The following is an 18,824-nucleotide window of genomic DNA, read 5'->3' as shown; positions in this document are numbered from 1 at the left end:
GCTAGCCAGGTACTGTGACACCAGGCCACACACAGCTTTGGCCAACGGCCCAACGCTACCCAAGCTACACAAGCGACCAAGACATTCACACACAGCACATGTCGTATCTCCAAATGTTGTGAAGTAGCATATGTTTTGCCTGGAAAAAAACATCGTTATTAACAAAACATTCGGGAGGGGAAGGAAGGAAGAGTGGGGTAATGTCATGACATTTTCATTAATCTTACCTGCACAAAAGGAACGCAGGGCGAAAGGCCGCAACACAGGTCTCCACGTTGACGAAAGGCCTCTCGCTGGCGGGACAAAATAAGCCAGAACCCCCTGCTATTCTCACGGCTAATGTCAATGGTCGACTCGTAGCACAAGCTAACAGCTAACTCTAGCCTAGGCTAACTGATGGCATCAAAGTAACGTGCGCAGCCGGCAGCTAGCCGGCAGCTAGCTACGACGTTAGCTGCTGGCTGCGCACGTTACTTTGATGCTATCAGTTAGCCAGTTAGCTCAACCCGGCTATCGCTAACCATGAGCTAACGCACTACCACTGAAACTACAACATGAGAAAAGCAATACAGGCGCTGACACCAGGCACACACCGTTAGCTACTAGTAGTACTATATTAGCTAGTCGACCAGTTTGGCTCCAGAGAGAGAGAAAGAGAGCATAGGTCCACGGCGGGAATATAATCATAGGTTGACTCACCATAACGCAGTATCAATCCGGCGCCAATGGTAAAGTTGGAAGGAGACTTTCTTGGCCCACGGTGTAATTTCTTCTGATCCATGCGGCTTTTGAAAAGACATCCACTCGCCTCGCTCCTCTGAATAGCGCTGAATTATCTACCTCGTGTCGTGTCTTCTTCTTCTATTTGGTATTACGGCGGACGGGCCGGAAACACTATCCTAAAATCTGTAGAGCAGCAAATCCGCAGAAACCGGAAAACTGCAGTCTGCAGAGCCGCAGAGGCAGGAAGTCAGACACATTCTACAAACGTGTCTAATGTGAAATATATAAGCATATAAGCAAAACTAGATTTTAGGTCTGTGATGAAAAAGGGCCTCGCGGGAAGGGGGGCCTCGCAAAAAAATTAAAAAATAATAATAAAAAAAATATTTTTTTTTTTTTTTTTTGCGAGGCCCCCCTTCCCGCGAGGCCCTGTGCGACCGCACTGCTCGCACACCCCCTGAGCCGGCCCTGCATATGTGTGTAGGTTTTTAGATAACAGGTATTAAGGGTATATCCTATATGAGACAATTAACTAAATGTGATTTCATTGGATGTGCACTGTCAACTAATGCTTGTATATCTTATCGTGTGTTGTCATGTTTGTTTATGTGTTTGTTTAAAAAATAATAAAAAAAATAAAATACAAAAAAAAAGATCTGTCATAAGGAAAATGTATTTCATGGAGTTGCTTCTAAAACAACCATGTCTTCTTGCCACGGTTCATACGGAATGCTATTATTATTTTGAAAAGGTGCAAATGGGGTTGACTTTCTCCATTGACTATTTCTCCGTTCCATAGTAAGATTGGAATAAAGTCACAGAAACTGCACCAGGGCTTTCCCTAAAATCTTTTATAGGGGTGCAGCGCCACTATGACAACGGGCCAGCTCTCATTCAGTTCAATGAGAAGATGTGTCCAAACTTTTGACTGGTACTGTGTATATATATACATATATTATTATTATATATATAAACAAAAAAAATCATAAACAAAAAAAACACATCATTGTGTATTATGAGATTGCTGTCCTCTGTTCTACGTGTGTGTGTGTGTGTGTGTGTGTGTGTGTGTGTGTGTGCGCGCGTGCGTGTGGTGTGTGCGTGCATGCAAGCATGTGTTTTAATGTTCAACATTAAACTATTGTACAACCTCATACACTGTACTTAAATAAATAACTTATTTGGAACATACCTTTGTGTTTGCTATTTTATTGAAATTATGTTTTTAAGTTGCACAAAATTACAGCAAATGGCTTTCTTAGGTTAAACGTCTGTAGTGTGGTAGTGAAAGGTTAACCTTCTGTAGTGTGGTAGTGAAAGGGTTAACCTTCTGTAGTGTGGTAGTGAAAGGTTAACCTTCTGTAGTGTGCTAGTGAAAGGTCAACCTTCTGTAGTGTGGTAGTGAAAGGGTTAACCTTTGGTAGTGTGGTAGTGAAAGGTTAACCTTCTGTAGTGTGCTAGTGAAAGGTTAACCTTCTGTAGTGTGGTAGTGAAAGGTTAACCTTCTGTACAGTAGTGTGGTAATGAAAGGTCAACCGTCTGTAGTGTGGTAGTGAAAGGTTAACCTTCTGTAGTGTGGTAGTAAAAGGTTAACCTTCTGTAGTGTGGTAATGTGAAAGGTTAACCGTCTGTAGTGTGGTAGTGAAAGGGTTAACCTTCTGTAGTGTGGTAGTGAAAGGTTAACCGTCTGTAGTGTGGTAGTGAAAGGTTAACCGTCTGTAGTGTGGTAGTGAAAGGTTAACCGTCTGTAGTGTGGTAGTGAAAGGTTAACCGTCTGTAGTGTGGTAGTGAAAGGCTAACCTTCTGTAGTGTGGTAGTGAAAGGTTAACCGTCTGTAGTGTGGTAGTAAAAGGTTAACCTTCTGTAGTGTGGTAGTGAAAGGTTAACCTTCTGTAGTGTGGTAGTGAAAGGGCTAATCTGTTCTTTCTCTTATATTGACAGTCACAGGAGGGTGACGATTCATATTTCCTCTGAACTCTCAGGGACTGGATAGCATAACACTCAGAAGTCAACTGCATATCCCATACTACATTTGAGTGTCACCACAAATGCAAATGCCCTCAAATTAAAGCTGAAAGTCTCCACTTTAACCCCACAGTCATTGTTCCATTTCAAATCCGATGTGCCGGGGAGTGCAGAGCCCAAACTCAAAGACTCACAACACTGCGCTGTACATATTCATCTAGTACATAATTATATATTTTGTTTTATTATTATTTCAAGCACCAGTGTTCCAAGGTGTTCGTGATGATCGCATAAAAGAGGGGATGAATCATTGACAGGGGGGCAGATGGAGAGTGTATGATGCAATGGAGGCTTCTGACAACCTGTTTGACGGACGCATTCTTTGATAAACTGATCTAGCCTGATCTGGCTACAGAGTTGCTTCTAATAAGCATTAAATCCTGTTTTTCACACGTTATACTTTCATTATCCGAGGCTGAGTAGGGAAGACACAGGAGAGGGTTCATGAATACCCATAGGAGGGTTCATGAATCCAGGGTAAATGCACACAAGTAAAACAAAAAGACAACCTGTTAAAAGTCTTTGAAAACACTGATGCCCTGTGTTCTATAGGAGGTAATTCCAAAAATGATGTCACTGGAGTCTTGTCCTGCATGAATTGGCCTTTGCTAATACAGACTCTTATTTGTAAATACTTCAAAAAATTACCTTTTATTTTCAAAGTCGTATTTTGGTAATGTTAATTGAGTGAGTGAGTGAGTGAGTGAGTGAGTGAGTGAGTGAGTGAGTGAGTGAGTGAGTGAGTGCGAGAGAAAGAGCGAGAGAGTGTAATGATCAGTAATGCCAGTGATAATCCTTGGGACATACTTGAAGAGCAGGTGTTAGTTAACCAGGTGTTGGCAGACCTGCAGCCCTGCCCTGAAACCCCTCCTCATCTGGAAGGACCTGTGGAGGAACTCCTTTGTTTGTCCCAACAACCCCCCTCACAACTAGATGACATCCCACCCCTCTCTACTCTAAACTCACTGTGCCCTTCTCCCCCTCAGTGTCTCCTAACTGGCCAGGATGAGAGCACTCCTCTTAGCCAAATCTCATTTAACCTACATGTACTTTGTACTATATGTTTCAATATTAAACCTTTATTAATCATGAAAATCTATCACTCGATTCTCAGAGACAGACTTGGTAACATTGGTGTTAACCACGATTCCTTAACCTGGTTCTACAACTTGTCGCAGCCCTTATCAGTCACTAAAGGTGTACCTCAAGGCTCCCTTCTTGGTCTCACTTTGTTCTTTCATACATAAATAACATTGTTAATATAGTAGAAAAATCTAATATTAACTTGTATGCAGATGACACCGTTTTGTATTCAGTTGGACCTTCTCCTAATGCTGTTCTGCGCTCTCTTCAAGACAGCTTCAATAGTATACAGGCAGCCTTCTCTAGTCTTAAGTTAACCTTGTTTTGAACACATCTAAAACTAAAGTTATGAGGTTTGGGAAAACGTCTGTTAACCCTCCTGGAAACATCACAACAACGAATGACTCAGTTCTGGATACAGTCAGCTCTTATAAATACCTCAGTATCTGGTTAGATAATACACTTAAACTTAAGACTTGTAAAAGATTTAGAAAATGGACAAATGGATCCCCCTCACTATTTTTAAAGGGACCCTATCGCAGTTGTTTACACACACCCGCAACTGCCACCCAGCCTTTTAACTGACTGTTCTGCTGCATGTATTACATACCTTATAATTTTATTTGGTTGGTTGTTTGATGTGTTTTAATTATTTCCCTTACCTCTGTGATGTATGTATCATCTGTCCCTTTTCTATTTTATTTATTTATTTTTACTTTCCCTGTTACCCTTCAGTGTAAATAAGAATTTGTTCTTAATTGACCTGCCTGGTTAAATAAATAAAATAGGTACATCACTGTGGTCTGAAACTGTGGCTTTTATTATCTCAAGTCTGAGAAATGTGCTCGGCAAAAGTGGGAACTCTGTGTTATTTCTTTCATAAGTATTTATAAAAGATCTGTCATAAGGAAAATGTATTTCATGGAGTTGCTTCTAAAACAACCATGTCTTCTTGCCACGGTTCATACGGAATGCTATTATTATTTTGAAAAGGTGCAAATGGGTTTGACTTTCTCCATTGACTATTTCTCCGTTCCATAGTAAGATTGGAATAAAGTCACTGAAACTGCACCAGGGCTTTCCCTAAAATCTTTTATAGGGGTGCAGGGCCACTATGACAACGGGCCAGCTCTCATTCAGTTCAATGAGAAGATGTGTCCAAACTTTTGACTGGTACTGTGTATATATATACATATATTATTATTATATATAAACAAAAAAAATCATAAACAAAAAAAACACATTGTGTATTATGAGATTGCTGTCCTCTGTTCTACGTGTGTGACGTGTGTGTGTGTGTGTGTGTGTGTGTGTGTGTGTGCACGTGCGTGTGGTGTGTGCGTGCATGCAAGCATGTGTTTTAATGTTCAACATTAAACTATTGTACAACCTCATACACTGTACTTAAATAAATAACTTATTTGGAACATACCTTTGTGTTTGCTATTTTATTGAAATTATGTTTTTAAGTAGCACAAAATTACAGCAAATGGTTTTCTTAGGTTAAACGTCTGTAGTGTGGTAGTGAAAGGTTAACCTTCTGTAGTGTGGTAGTGAAAGGGTTAACCTTCTGTAGTGTGGTAGTGAAAGGTTAACCTTCTGTAGTGTGCTAGTGAAAGGTCAACCTTCTGTAGTGTGGTAGTGAAAGGGTTAACCTTCGGTAGTGTGGTAGTGAAAGGTTAACCTTCTGTAGTGTGCTAGTGAAAGGTTAACCTTCTGTAGTGTGGTAGTGAAAGGTTAACCTTCTGTACAGTAGTGTGGTAATGAAAGGTCAACCGTCTGTAGTGTGGTAGTGAAAGGTTAACCTTCTGTAGTGTGGTAGTGAAAGGTTAACCTTCTGTAGTGTGGTAATGTGAAAGGTTAACCGTCTGTAGTGTGGTAGTGAAAGGGTTAACCTTCTGTAGTGTGGTAGTGAAAGGTTAACCTTCTGTAGTGTGGTAGTGAAAGGTTAACCGTCTGTAGTGTGGTAGTGAAAGGTTAACCGTCTGTAGTGTGGTAGTGAAAGGTTAACCGTCTGTAGTGTGGTAGTGAAAGGTTAACCTTCTGTAGTGTGGTAGTGAAAGGTTAACCTTCTGTAGTGTGGTAGTGAAAGGGCTAATCTGTTCTTTCTCTTATATTGACAGTCACAGGAGGGTGACGATTCATATTTCCTCTGAACTCTCAGGGACTGGATAGCATAACACTCAGAAGTCAACTGCATATCCCATACTACATTTGAGTGTCACCACAAATGCAAATGCCCTCAAATTAAAGCTGAAAGTCTCCACTTTAACCCCACAGTCATCGTTCCATTTCAAATCCGATGTGCCGGGGAGTGCAGAGCCCAAACTCAAAGACTCACAACACTGCGCTGTACATATTCATCTAGTACATAATTATATATTTTGTTTTATTATTATTTCAAGCACCAGTGTTCCAAGGTGTTTGTGATGATCGCATAAAAGAGGGTATGAATCAGTGACAGGGGGGCAGATGGAGAGTGTATGATGCAATGGAGGCTTCTGACAACCTGTTTGACGGACGCATTCTTTGATAAACTGATCTAGCCTGATCTGGCTACAGAGTTGCTTCTAATAAGCATTAAATCCTGTTTTTCACACGTTATACTTTCATTATCCGAGGCTGAGTAGGGAAGACACAGGAGAGGGTTCATGAATACCCATAGGAGGGTTCATGAATCCAGGGTAAATGCACACAAGTAAAACAAAAAGACAACCTGTTAAAAGTCTTTGAAAACACTGATGTCCTGTGTTCTATAGGAGGTAATTCCAAAAATGATGTCACTGGAGTCTTGTCCTGCATGAATTGGCCTTTGCTAATACAGACTCTTATTTGTAAATACTTCAAAAAATTACCTTTTATTTTCAAAGTCGTATTTTGGTAATGTTAATTGAGTGAGTGAGTGAGTGAGTGAGTGAGTGAGTGAGTGAGTGAGTGAGTGAGTGAGTGAGTGAGTGAGTGAGTGAGTGAGTGAGTGAGTGAGTGAGTGAGTGAGTGAGTGAGTGCGAGAGAGAGAACGAGAGAGAGTGAGAGTGAGAGCGAGAGAGAGTAATGATCAGTAATAATCCTTGGGACATACTTGAAGAGCGGGCGTTAGTTAACCAGGTGTTTGAAGAGGTGGAGCTCTGCCCTGAAACCTCTGCTCATCTGGTGGGACCATTGGCAGTAAAGTTCAACAAGCCACTGACATTAGACTCAGTCAGGAGGGAGAAGCCTGAGCTCCAGGACGGAGGACGATTCAAACCCCAAGACTGCATCAATAAGATAAGAGAAATGTCACTTAGTACAGGATTAGTACACATTGGATCAAATCAGGACCAAATACTCAGGACATTGAAGATGTGGAAAAAACTCTCCAAAGGAGTAGCACTGTCTCTTGTGCTTTGTTTCACATTCTTCTGGCTGTACATGAGTGATATTAGTGTTAATTATATTGATATAAGTCAACGTGATAATCAAACGCAAAGGACCAAGGTGTTGGCAAACCTGCAGCCCTGCCCTGAAACCTCTCCTCACCTGTTGGGACCATTGGAAGTGGAGTTCAACAAGCCACTGACTTTAGACTCAGTCAGGAGGGAGAACCCTGATCTCCAGGACGGAGGGCGATTCAAACCCCAAGACTGCATCGCCCGACAGAAGGTGGCGGTCATCATCCCGTTTCGCAACCGGATCCACCACCTGAAGTACTGGCTGTACTACCTCCATCCTATCCTGCAACGCCAGCAGCTGGACTACGGCATCTACATCATCAACCAGCACGGCAACGGGATTTTCAACAGAGAAAAGCTGATTAATGTGGGCTTCATTGAGGCCCTGAGGGAGTACGACTACGACTGTTTTGTTTTCAGCGATGTGGACCTGGTTCCCATGGACGACCGCAACATCTACAGATGTTTTAGCCAGCCTCGGCACCTGTCTACGGCTGTGGACAAGTTTGGTTTCAGGGCGCCTTACAAAGGTATATTTGGTGGAGTTACAGCTCTGTCTAAACAACAGTTCTTGAAGATCAACGGTTTCCCCAATCGATTCTGGGGTTGGGGAGGTGAGGACGACAATATTTACAAGCGAACCTTATTCCATGGCATGTACCATTTTCGATCAAACCAGCAAGTCGGCAGATACAGGATGATGGGAGACTTGTACAACGAGCTTAATGACAAGAGATTAGATCAATTGGCAGAAACAAGTTGGCCCCTGGACAAAGATGGAATCAACTCACTCCAGTACAGCATGGTTAAAACAGAGAAAGATAAACTCTTTACTTTCATCACCGTTGATGTTGGTAGTCCTTCATGAATGATGGTAATTATTATAGCCCAAAAGGTTAAAATACTTCTTTGTAAGTATGATGTCAAAGTATTTGCTATATTGTTATAGTCTAGAGCTATTTTATCATTGATTGTACTGCCACTTTGCACTCACTACACCTACACTGTGATTATTACACTGATTATTGTATTGTACATGTGCTATTTTATCGTTGCTTATGCTCCTATTTCTATTGCTTTATTCTTTTTGTCCGAATTTATTGTTGATGCTGCTTCAAGGCCAAGGAGCCAAGACCAAAATGAATGTCACTCCTCTATGCTGTACAGTGTAAAATAATGTGAGAATAAAAATCTGAATCAGAATCTAAAGTGTATGGATTTGTCAAACAGCGACCTCTAGGCAGAAGATGACAGCGCGGTACTGCACTTTGTTTATTTGACGTGTTAGTTTTTTGTCTGATGCGTGGATTGGATTTCAGTGGGGATAGAGGGGGAAGGGTTACAATATTTAGACATGGTGCCGAAAATGAATGGAAGTGAATGAGGAGCCTGACACCTGGGAGGAATGGTGGTGTTGACAACAGTGACAGCAGTGGTCGCTAGCTTACTAGTAGATGACTTTACATAGAGGTAGGACTGCTGATGTTTGACAAGTTCCACTAAAGAGAAATATCCCTGTATGAATGAATGAATGAATGAATGAATGAATGAATGAATGAATGAATGAATGATTGAATGAATGAAAGACATTTTTTTGTCATGTCTGACGACCCATCCCTTACAGGATTATAAGACACCCAAAACAAGAATTGAACATAACAATCACTTCCCATGGTTTTTAAGCTACACCATGCACACCATCAGAGGGCAAAATACATCACATATGTTATTTTCGTGCGTTTATCCCAAGCTTTCTCTAAATATTCAGCAAGTGCAAAAACCCTGTGATAAAAAATCCATTTTAGTCTATCTGCATCACTAAACCACATGAACTCAAGGTTTTTACACCTGTCAAATAACTTTTTAAGCAACTCATAGTATAGTGGACAATAAAACATGAAATTAAATATATATATATTCTCAATATCGATACCACAGTAAATACAGATCCGCTCCTCTTCTGTGACCCCCGGTAACGTCCGGTCTCGAGGTACAGGGGCAAAATCCCAGAGCGGAGCTGGGCACATAATGACCTTTGTCTTTTTGATAAGTAATAAGTGATAAGTGTCTCCCTGTAAGTATAAATTGAGAGAGTAATGGGAGGGAGAGAGGGAGAGCTTTATTTAGGTAACGCAGAAAACCTAATGAAATGGAACACTTCTTCATTGACCTGTTCATACTCTGATCACTTACACAGAGTAAACAATTTTAACCTGCTATGGACCTCATGGAATGTATACCCAGTGTCACGAATATTGTGTCTGTTACTATGCTTGAGTAAATTGCAATGAACCAAAAGAGAATATAATTTGTTTCCATCTTTGACGGTGAATAACGCCATTACAAAATGTTTCACCATCTTTGTTAACGAAAAAAAAGAAAACGTTGATGACTAATTATTTGGCTGATATGTATTTTATCCAATGACTTGCATTAAATCTCATCCATACATTGCATGATTATGATTGGGTGAACCAGGTTGATCTAACGAGCTGTCATCCACACTGTGTGAGAGGAGAGGAGAAAAGAGGAGATGCGAAGGAGAGGAGATGAGAGAAGGAGAAGAAAAGAGAGGAGATGAGAGAAGAGAAAAGGAGATGAGAAGAGAGGAAAATAGAGATGAGAAGAGAAGAAAAGAGGAGAAGAGGAGAAGAAAGTAGAAAAGAGGAGAAGAGAGAAGAGAAGAAAAGAGGAGCTGAGGGCGGCTAAGTGGCGCAGTGAGCAAGGCGCTCGCCACTAGTGCAGGAGATGCTGGGTTCGAGCCCAGCTCTCAGCATTGCTACCAGCTTGGCTGGTCGTTCATACTAACACAATTGGCAGTGTTAGGGGTGGGAAAGCTGGTGGGTGGGTTCTGGTCGTTGTAAACAGCGACTCCTACAGTTCGGTCAGGGCGCCTGCTCAGCGGGGAAAGGATCTAAGGGGGGTAGTGTGATCCTTCCACACGTTACACCCTCTCAGTGAGAGTCCGCGCTGCCAGGTGAAAAGAAGCGGTTGATTGGCTACACATGTGTCGGAGGAAGCACGTGATAGCCTCCACTCTCCCAGACCGACCGTAGGGGGTAGGTGCTGGTATGAGTATGGTAAGTATGAGACATCTAGGTAGATTGATTACAGTATGTTGACAGAATCCATTCCATTTGCTTTAAAGCAAGCAATCCGGGTGGTAAATACAGTTTAAATAATTTCACCGGTGAAATTGATCTTTGCTTTCATTCCGTAAGGCTACCTGCAGTTGTTTATTCAGGCAGCAGTTTTTAAGCAGCGTGATGGAGAGGGTAAATGTGAGTGGATAGAACAGCTTTTTTTGAGGGCTTTAGAGGAGACGCAGATCACTTCATTCCAACTTGATTCAATCTCTCTGGATGTTAGGGTGACTGCAGGGTCCTAGTGTCCTACAATTCACTCTGTAGCATCTAGTTGTGTGTGTGTGTGTGTGTGTGTGTGTGTGTGTGATGACTAACCTGCCGTACTTGCTGCTGGAGCTGTGATCTCTGCCTGGGGTCAAGGTCCAGGCTGAAGGGTTCAGGTTGTATTTATGTGTGTGTGTGTGTGTGTGTGTGTGTGTGTGTGTGTGTGTGTGTGTGTGTGTGTGTGTGTGTGTGTGTGTGTGTGTGTGTGTGTGTGTGTGTGTGTGTGTGTGTGTGTGTTTATGTATATGCGTGTGTGTGTGTGTGTTTATGTATATGTATATGTATATATGTATATATGTATATATGTATGTATGTATGTATGTATGTATGTATGTATGTATGTATGTATGTATGTATGTATGTATGTATGTATGTATGTGTGTGTGTGTGTGTGTGTGTGTGTGTGTGTGCGTGTGTGTGATGACTAACCTGCTGTACTTGCTGCTGGAGCTGTGCTCTCTGCCTGGGGTCAAGGGTCAGGGTGAAGGGTTCAGGGGGGTGCATGTTGGAGTCAGGAAGGCCCAGCTCTCTGCATTTCTTCACATAAGCAAGCTCCTCCTTCACCGTGCGGAACTCTGAGACGGGCTCCTCTTTAGCCACAGACACCTCGCTGACACGGGAGGTCAAAGGTCAGATTAGAGTCACCACAACAGAGAGGGAGGTAGTTGTTGGCCTTTGTGTGTCTATGTGTCTGTGTCTGTGTGTCTGTGTGTCTGTGTGTGTGTGTGTGTGTGTGTGTGTGTGTGTGTGTGTGTGTTTCCAGATGGAGTTGTGTCTCAGAGGGATCTGTGAACAAAAATGTACTAGGTGGAATATTATGAAGATTGAGTTGTCTTACTAACATGGTGGTGTGTGTTAACAGAGTGTGTGTTACTAACATGGTGGTGTGTGTTAACAGAGTGTGTGTTACTAACATGGTGGTGTGTGTTAACAGAGTGTGTTACTAACATGTTGGTGTGTCAACAGTGTGTGTTACTAACATGTTGGTGTGTGTTAACAGTGTGTGTTACTAACATGGTGGTGTGTGTGTTAACAGAGTGTGTGTTACTAACATGGTGGTGTGGTGTGTGTGTTAACAGTGTGTGTTCCTAACATGGTGGTGTGTGTTAACAGTGTGTGTTACTAACATGGTGGTGTGTGTTTTAACAGAGTGAGTTACTAACATGGTGGTGTGTGTTAACAGAGTGAGTTACTAACATGGTGGTGTGTGTCAACAGAGTGTGTGTTACTAACATGGTGGTGTGTGTTAACAGAGTGTGTTACTAACATGGTGGTGTGTGTCAACAGAGTGTGTGTTACTAACATGGTGGTGTGTGTTAACAGAGTGTGTTACTAACATGGTGGTGTGTGTTAACAGAGTGTGTTACTAACATGGTGGTGTGTGTTAACAGAGTGTGTTACTAACATGGTGGTGTGTGTTAACAGAGTGTGTGTTACTAACATGGTGGTGTGTGTGTCAACAGAGTGTGTGTTACTAACATGGTGGTGTGTGTGTTAACAGAGTGTGTTACTAACATGGTGGTGTGTGTTAACAGAGTGTGTGTTACTAACATGGTGGTGTGTGTGTTAACAGAGTGTGTGTTACTAACATGTTGGTGTGTTAACAGAGTGTGTTACTAACATGGTGGTGTGTGTGTCAACAGAGTGTGTGTTACTAACATGGTGGTGTGTGTGTTAACAGAGTGTGTGTTACTAACATGGTGGTGTGTGTGTTAACAGAGTGTGTGTTACTAACATGTTGGTGTGTTAACAGAGTGTGTTACTAACATGGTGGTGTGTGTGTTAACAGAGTGTGTGTTACTAACATGGTGGTGTGTGTTAACAGTGTGTGTGTTACTAACATGGTGGTGTGTGTTAACAGAGTGTGTGTTACTAACATGGTGGTGTGTGTGTTAACAGAGTGTGTGTTACTAACATGTTGGTGTGTTAACAGAGTGTGTTACTAACATGGTGGTGTGTGTTAACAGTGTGTGTTACTAACATGGTGGTGTGTGTTAACAGAGTGTGTTACTAACATGGTGGTGTGTGTTAACAGAGTGTGTTACTAACATGGTGGTGTGTGTTAACAGAGTGTGTGTTACTAACATGGTGGTGTGTGTTAACAGTGTGTGTTACTAACATGGTGGTGTGAGTCAACAGTGTGTGTTACTAACATGGTGGTGTGTGTTAACAGAGTGTGTTACTAACATCGTGGTGTGTGTTAACAGAGTGTGTTACTAACATCGTGGTGTGTTAACAGTGTGTGTTACTAACATGGTGGTGTGTGTCAACAGAGTGTGTGTTACTAACATGGTGGTGTGTGTCAACAGAGTGTGTGTTACTAACATGGTGGTGTGTGTTAACAGTGTGTTACTAACATGTTGGTGTGTGTGTTAACAGAGTGTGTGTTACTAACATGGTGGTGTGTGTTAACAGAGTGTGTTACTAACATGGTGGTGTGTGTCAACAGAGTGTGTGTTACTAACATGGTGGTGTGTGTTAACAGAGTGTGTTACTAACATGGTGGTGTGTGTCAGCAGAGCGAGTGGACGATGTTTTTCATCCTGAGTCTCATCCTCTTCCTCATGGCCTTCATCTTCCAAGTCTTGACCTGCTAGATCCTCTTTTAACTAAGGAATACACACACACAAACACACACTTATAATTAGTACACCATAACACAAGGGTGAAATTTTTGCACAGAAAAAATAGGTTCTTATCACTGTAAACTATGAAATTGCTTGCCAACTGCATGATCCTCAGCCAATATGACTATGCATGTACGTACTGGTATAGTGGTGTTACAGTGGAAAGTAAACACAGGCTACAAACCAGCCAAAATAAGACCATACGATTGGTCCTAAATCTGCCACCTCGAACCCATATTGAGCCATGTCACTTCAATGAGGTGGGATGGCTCCCTGTGGAGCAGAGGGTCTCCTTTCTGAAACTGGGACATATGTATAAAATGTTAAATGGATCTGCCCCCAGATATTTATGCTCTCGAATTGTCCTGCGTGGCCAGGTCCACGGACGAAAGTTACGGTCTGGACAGCTCTCAGTTTATGAGCCTAGAAAGGGTTCCTATTCACAGAATGGCTTTCTGTCTACAGCCTGCCGGCTGTGGAACTCTCTGCCCAGGGCCATCCAAAACTCCCCCACTATTGCTGTCTTCAAGAGGGGTGTGAAGCGACATCTGCAACAATAGGTTGCAGAGGGTGCTTGGCCACCACTCTTGAAGAACAGGAACATGACATGCTGTAATGAGGTTCTTTCAGAAAATGGTGTTGTCTATTTTATCTACCTATAGATACTTGTATCTATTTTATCTTCTTAACTCTTTCTTTGTGATTTATTGTATTCTTCTTGGGACCATGTTGGAAACAAGTCGACAGACTTTCACATGTTATCCTTGTACCCCTTGTTTTTATACTATTGTATAAATTGTATGTACTAAATAAAAATCAAATCAAATCAATCAAATCATTCCAGGACCATCAATGCACACATACCAAAGGGAAAACCACCAGCACGGTCATACAGCAGTAACTACTGAATGATGCATTTATTAAAGGGCAAATCCACCGCAAAACACAATCCATGTGATGCTTTAATGATTCTGTTTATTATAAAATAATGCAAGAAATGTACAGAGCTAAAACAAAGTTACTCCCGGACTGTGTGCAATGTTTTTATTTAAATTTTTTAATACAGGAGAGCAAATATGATTTGAGAGATGTTTGTAAATTTAGCTCAATCTTATACCAATTTCACAACCCTACTAGCAAAAATGTAAAACATATAGCGACGGCGCCCCAGTGGCGAACCACATAACGCGCTGAGTCACGGCACGGCCGACCCGGGTTCGATTCCCGGACCCGTCGTTATTTGCCTAATGTCTTCCCCCCACTGTCTCCCGTTCCTCCTCTCTCTCTCTCTCTACTGGACTGCCCAGTAGTAAAAAGCGATAAACGCAAAAAAATAAACCCTTAAAAAAAATAAAAACATATAGCGACGTTGAACTGGCAGCTTGCCTTGCACGCCAATTTTAATTATTGCACGTTCCATACAAGCTCTCGTCAGACACACCAAGCTCCCAGGAGCCCCGGCCGCTACTACAACTTGAATACAAAAACACTTCATATTTGATATTATTTAACCCCAAAAGAAAGAAATGTGTATACCTGTGCAAATTTAATTCAAGATTTTTTTAATACCTGAGAATTATGAATTTGGAATATCCCACAGATAGCCTGATTATGTTTTATGGTAAATTCTTACCGTTTCAAACAGTTCTTCCATCAACTCGTTCACCTCCTTCTCTGAAGGACAAAAAGAAACAGACAGTGTGAAAACAGTGAGAATGAAGAAGCTGACTGTGAGAACATTCTTGTTTCATCAACAAATGAGAGGCAGAACACACAGTGAATGTATCCGTTTTGTTTATTGCACTTTTATTGCACTTTCTTTGCTGAAAAATAAGTGCTACACTGGCTAAATAGCTCACGGAGGCATTTAAAGATGGCGGCTTGTTGATTTTTTTGCAGGAAGTGTATTGGCACATCCAAGGTAACTACCTCCCCGCGCATCCGTTGCGGTCTGACCACGCCTCGTTCTGACAAAACGAAAGTGCTCAAATCGCAAAACAAATGTCTAACTCGGCTGTCACTACGTTGCGCTCTGGAAAGCGAAACTCATCTTGAAAACGAAACGAAAACACCCTAGGTGTAACCGACGCCTAAAACGATTTTGATCTGTTTTGTTTTCGTTTCGTTTTTAGGTTTCCGTAAAAACGAAAACGTCTCAAGATAATAAGTGCACCGGGCGGTCAGGTGGCGTAGCGGAGATTGCGCTCGTCACCAATGCAAGAGACTGCGGTCTCGACTCCCGGAGTCAGCATTGCCTTGGCTTGGGCTGATCGCTATACTAACTCGTTTGGCTGGGTTAGGGGGAGGGAAGCCGTGGGTGGGAAACTGGCGTTGTGGACAGCGACGCCTACAGGTCAGGTCTGGGCGCTTGCTCAGCGGAGGCAGGACTTGAGGAAGGCAGCGTGACCTCCCACGCGTTACACTTCACCAATGAGAGCCCTCGCTGCCAGGTGAGAAGAGAGCCACTGGCTGTCGCCGCACGTGTCGGAGGAAGCGTGCGGATACTTCAGGGTTCCCTTGTACCGACCAGTAGGAGAACATGTGTACAACAACCAGGTAGGGGAGGGGGGGGAATTGGCACAACGACTAAATTGGGATGGGGAGAAAACAGAGAAAAATCAGAGAAAGAGAGATACAAAAAAAAAAAAAAAAAAAGATAATAAGTGCATGCCACAAATTTAGAAAATAAATGTCTTTCCCGTTTTATTTTGAAGACCCCCGACCGGAAGTGTTATAGTGTCTGTTGCTAGCAGCTTAACTTGTGTCTGCCGGTTCTGTGCTTTTCGAGCTAACGTAACGTCATTAGTTTCCAATGGAGAGGAGAGAAAGACTGCGGCTCACATGCAGCTGAAACTACCTGTTGGAATAAATTAATTGATTGATGTTTACCTTGTCCATGTGTCTGTCCAGTCATTTCGACTAGCAAACGTTGTATTTAACGTTACCTCAGGATACCACTGTCTATTGTATTTAGTTGGTTAGCTATTTAGCTAATGTGGATTCAATAGCATTTTGAATAGCATCAATGCTAGCTGGCTGGATACAGCTTTATTTACTAAATTATGGAGGCTTTTTAATCGTCAAGGTAAGAGAGGATTTGTCATGATCAACTGAAGGCGTATGCTATGGAACAATATGTGCTTGGGTTTTCAGAAAAAGGCCAGCTATGTGACACTAATTATTTAGCTAATATTGATAGCATAGCTTGCTGGCTACAGCTCAACACCATGCCATGGGGATACTATTTACAAAATTATGGAGGCTTTTTAATCATAAAGGTAAGAGAGGATTTGTCATGATCAACTGAAGGGGTATGCTATGGAACAGTTTGCCGCAAAAGCCCGATCAGGCTCAATAGCTTCTGCACCACGAACGCAACTACTCTGTACGACGCCATTGTTGTTGTGATGTTGGCTGAGAGTTTGCGCATGCGGGGTAAGGGAGAGGTGGGCCAATGTGTCATCGGTTCAGGAGAACACGCGTATCGTTTGTAAAGATGGTGACGCAATGGGGGGCATCTTCAGGCGTCTTCAGAATTGCGCACTCTGGGAGCTAGTATCAAAAAGTACCGTCTTCAGGCTGCCAGAACGCAGTTCCGTGTGGCAGAACGATGCAAACGATCAAATACTTTGCCTAAAACGACCAAAATCGTTTTAGTGTGGACATGGCCTTATTCACGTCAGCAAAACAGTCAAATCAGAACAGCTTAGTTGAGTGAGGGAGGATCTCGTGAACTAGAGACTAGACTGATGAGAACTAGAGACTAGACTGATGAGCCAAAACGAGAATTAGAGAAACCTTGTTTAAGTTTGCGCTTTTGACAGTGTTCAGTTCAACTTAGCTCGAAGGAAAGACTCTAATCAAAAAGGTTTAATTGACCCGTATGAGGCTCTTACGGTAGGACTTTGATTGTTTATAGAAGAGGAATGTAATACTATGCAAAACGAGAAATAAACAGTGATTTTACCAGCAGTAAGTTGCAAGCCACTTTCATATACGGGGAACCGTGACAATTATTAGTATTATCTTATTTGCATATTGTCTCATTATTAGATGGATAGATAGGTTGATACTTTATTGATCCCCTACTCACCTAATGCATGGCTGAACTGAACGTTAGAAGTGTCCCCCCGTCAATCATCACTGCCAGATCCGACTTAATTTAATCGGCTATGGTCTCTTATCATCTCTCCACATCGGACGTGGTTGTCATAAGATGTTCTTCTTGCAGAGCAAAATTAGCGGCTTAAACTTATTGAAAGGAAGTTCTTCTTTGGCGATGCAATAGGCCACATTCAGTTTCGATTCGATTGTTCGCTAGGAATTATGGGATTTGGTGTTGGATGTATGGACTCTACGCAGACGGGACATGGTAGTTGTAGTCTATCGTGCGATTAAATACCAAGTAAAATAGCGGGCCCAGATTCACTTCACACGTAAATATTATCGCACGGGAGGCTACGCAGTAAATTCATTCATCGCCGACAGATTTTTTCATAGCACCGCGACATTATGTTTTTTTAATCCAATTTGTATGGATTAATTTAGGAGTGAAATGCGAATGAAGGGTTGAAATCACTACTCGCAAGGTTGCCCCCAAATATTATTTTCCAGTCGCACGGGCCAAATTAAGGGGCAATTTGCGATAACCTCGTTGCAGTGTACAGCCCTATGTGTGTGTGTGTGTGTGTGTGTGTGCGTGTGTGTGTGTGTGTGTGTGTGTGTGTGTGTGTGTGTGTGTGCGTGCGTGCGTGCACGTGTGTACCAACTAGTGATGCGGACAGCCTTGTCATTACGGTAGTGTGTGTGTGTGTGTGTACTCACTAGTGATGCGGACAGCCTTGTCGTTACGGTAGTGTGTCTGTGTGTGTGTGTGTGTGTGTGTGTGTGTGTGTGTACTCACTAGTGATGCGGACAGCCTTGTCGTTACGGTAGTGTGTGTGTGTGTGTGTGTACTCACTAGTGATGCGGACAGCCTTGTCGTTACGGTAGTGTGTCTGTGTGTGTGTGTGTGTACTCACTAGTGATGCGGACAGCCTTGTCGTTACGGTAGTGTGTCTGTGTGTGTGTGTGTGTGTGTGTGTACTCACTAGTGATGCGGACAGCCTTGTCGTTACGGTAGTGTGTCTGTGTGTGTGTGTGTGTGTGTGTGTGTGTGTGTGTACTCACTAGTGATGCGGACAGCCTTGTCGTTACGGTAGTCCTCCCGGTCCGGCTCGTCTACATCAGCCAGGAAGTTATACTCTGGATCGTCATCATCATCACCTTCCTCTGATAGAGAGATAACGAAAGAAAGAAACAAATAATTAAAGAGAAAGAGATAGAGAGCGAGAGAGAAAGTGAGGGAGAGATGGAGAGAGAGATAGATGGATAAGAGAGAGAGAGAGAGAGAGAGAGAGAGAGAGAGAGAGAGAGAGAGAGAGAGAGAGAGAGAGAGAGAGAGACTTGACCGATATGTTTTTTTCAGGAACAATATTTGGGGCCAATAATATTCAGTAAATGTGAAATATTTTGTGCCAAACTATAGA

General features: G+C 42.4%; 2 protein-coding genes across 2 annotated transcripts in view; one reads left to right on the top strand and one right to left on the bottom strand.

Moving 5' to 3' along the window:
* gon4la (gon-4 like a) overlaps positions 1-18,824 on the bottom strand; it is a 208,609-nt gene that overhangs the window by 116,667 nt on the left and 73,118 nt on the right. Inside the window, exons 11-14 of the mRNA XM_084311994.1 lie at positions 18,466-18,567; positions 14,930-14,970; positions 13,169-13,278; positions 11,099-11,279 (exon numbers count right to left, since the gene is read on the bottom strand). Of these exons, the coding sequence (XP_084168120.1) occupies positions 11,099-11,279; positions 13,169-13,278; positions 14,930-14,970; positions 18,466-18,567 (434 nt within the window). The remainder of the gene's footprint in view (positions 1-11,098; positions 11,280-13,168; positions 13,279-14,929; positions 14,971-18,465; positions 18,568-18,824) is intronic.
* On the top strand, positions 7,240-8,127 carry LOC311227566 (beta-1,4-galactosyltransferase 1-like; the record flags this gene model as incomplete). Its single annotated transcript, XM_084313287.1, has 1 exon — positions 7,240-8,127. The coding sequence occupies one exon, from the start codon at positions 7,240-7,242 to the stop codon at positions 8,125-8,127; it is 888 nt and encodes a 295-aa protein (XP_084169413.1).

This window comes from Notolepis coatsorum (genome assembly GCF_963971535.1).
Source record: "Notolepis coatsorum genome assembly, chromosome: 4".
Classification (NCBI taxonomy): domain Eukaryota; kingdom Metazoa; phylum Chordata; class Actinopteri; order Aulopiformes; family Paralepididae; genus Notolepis; species Notolepis coatsorum.
This window is presented reverse-complemented; position numbering and strand designations above follow the sequence as displayed.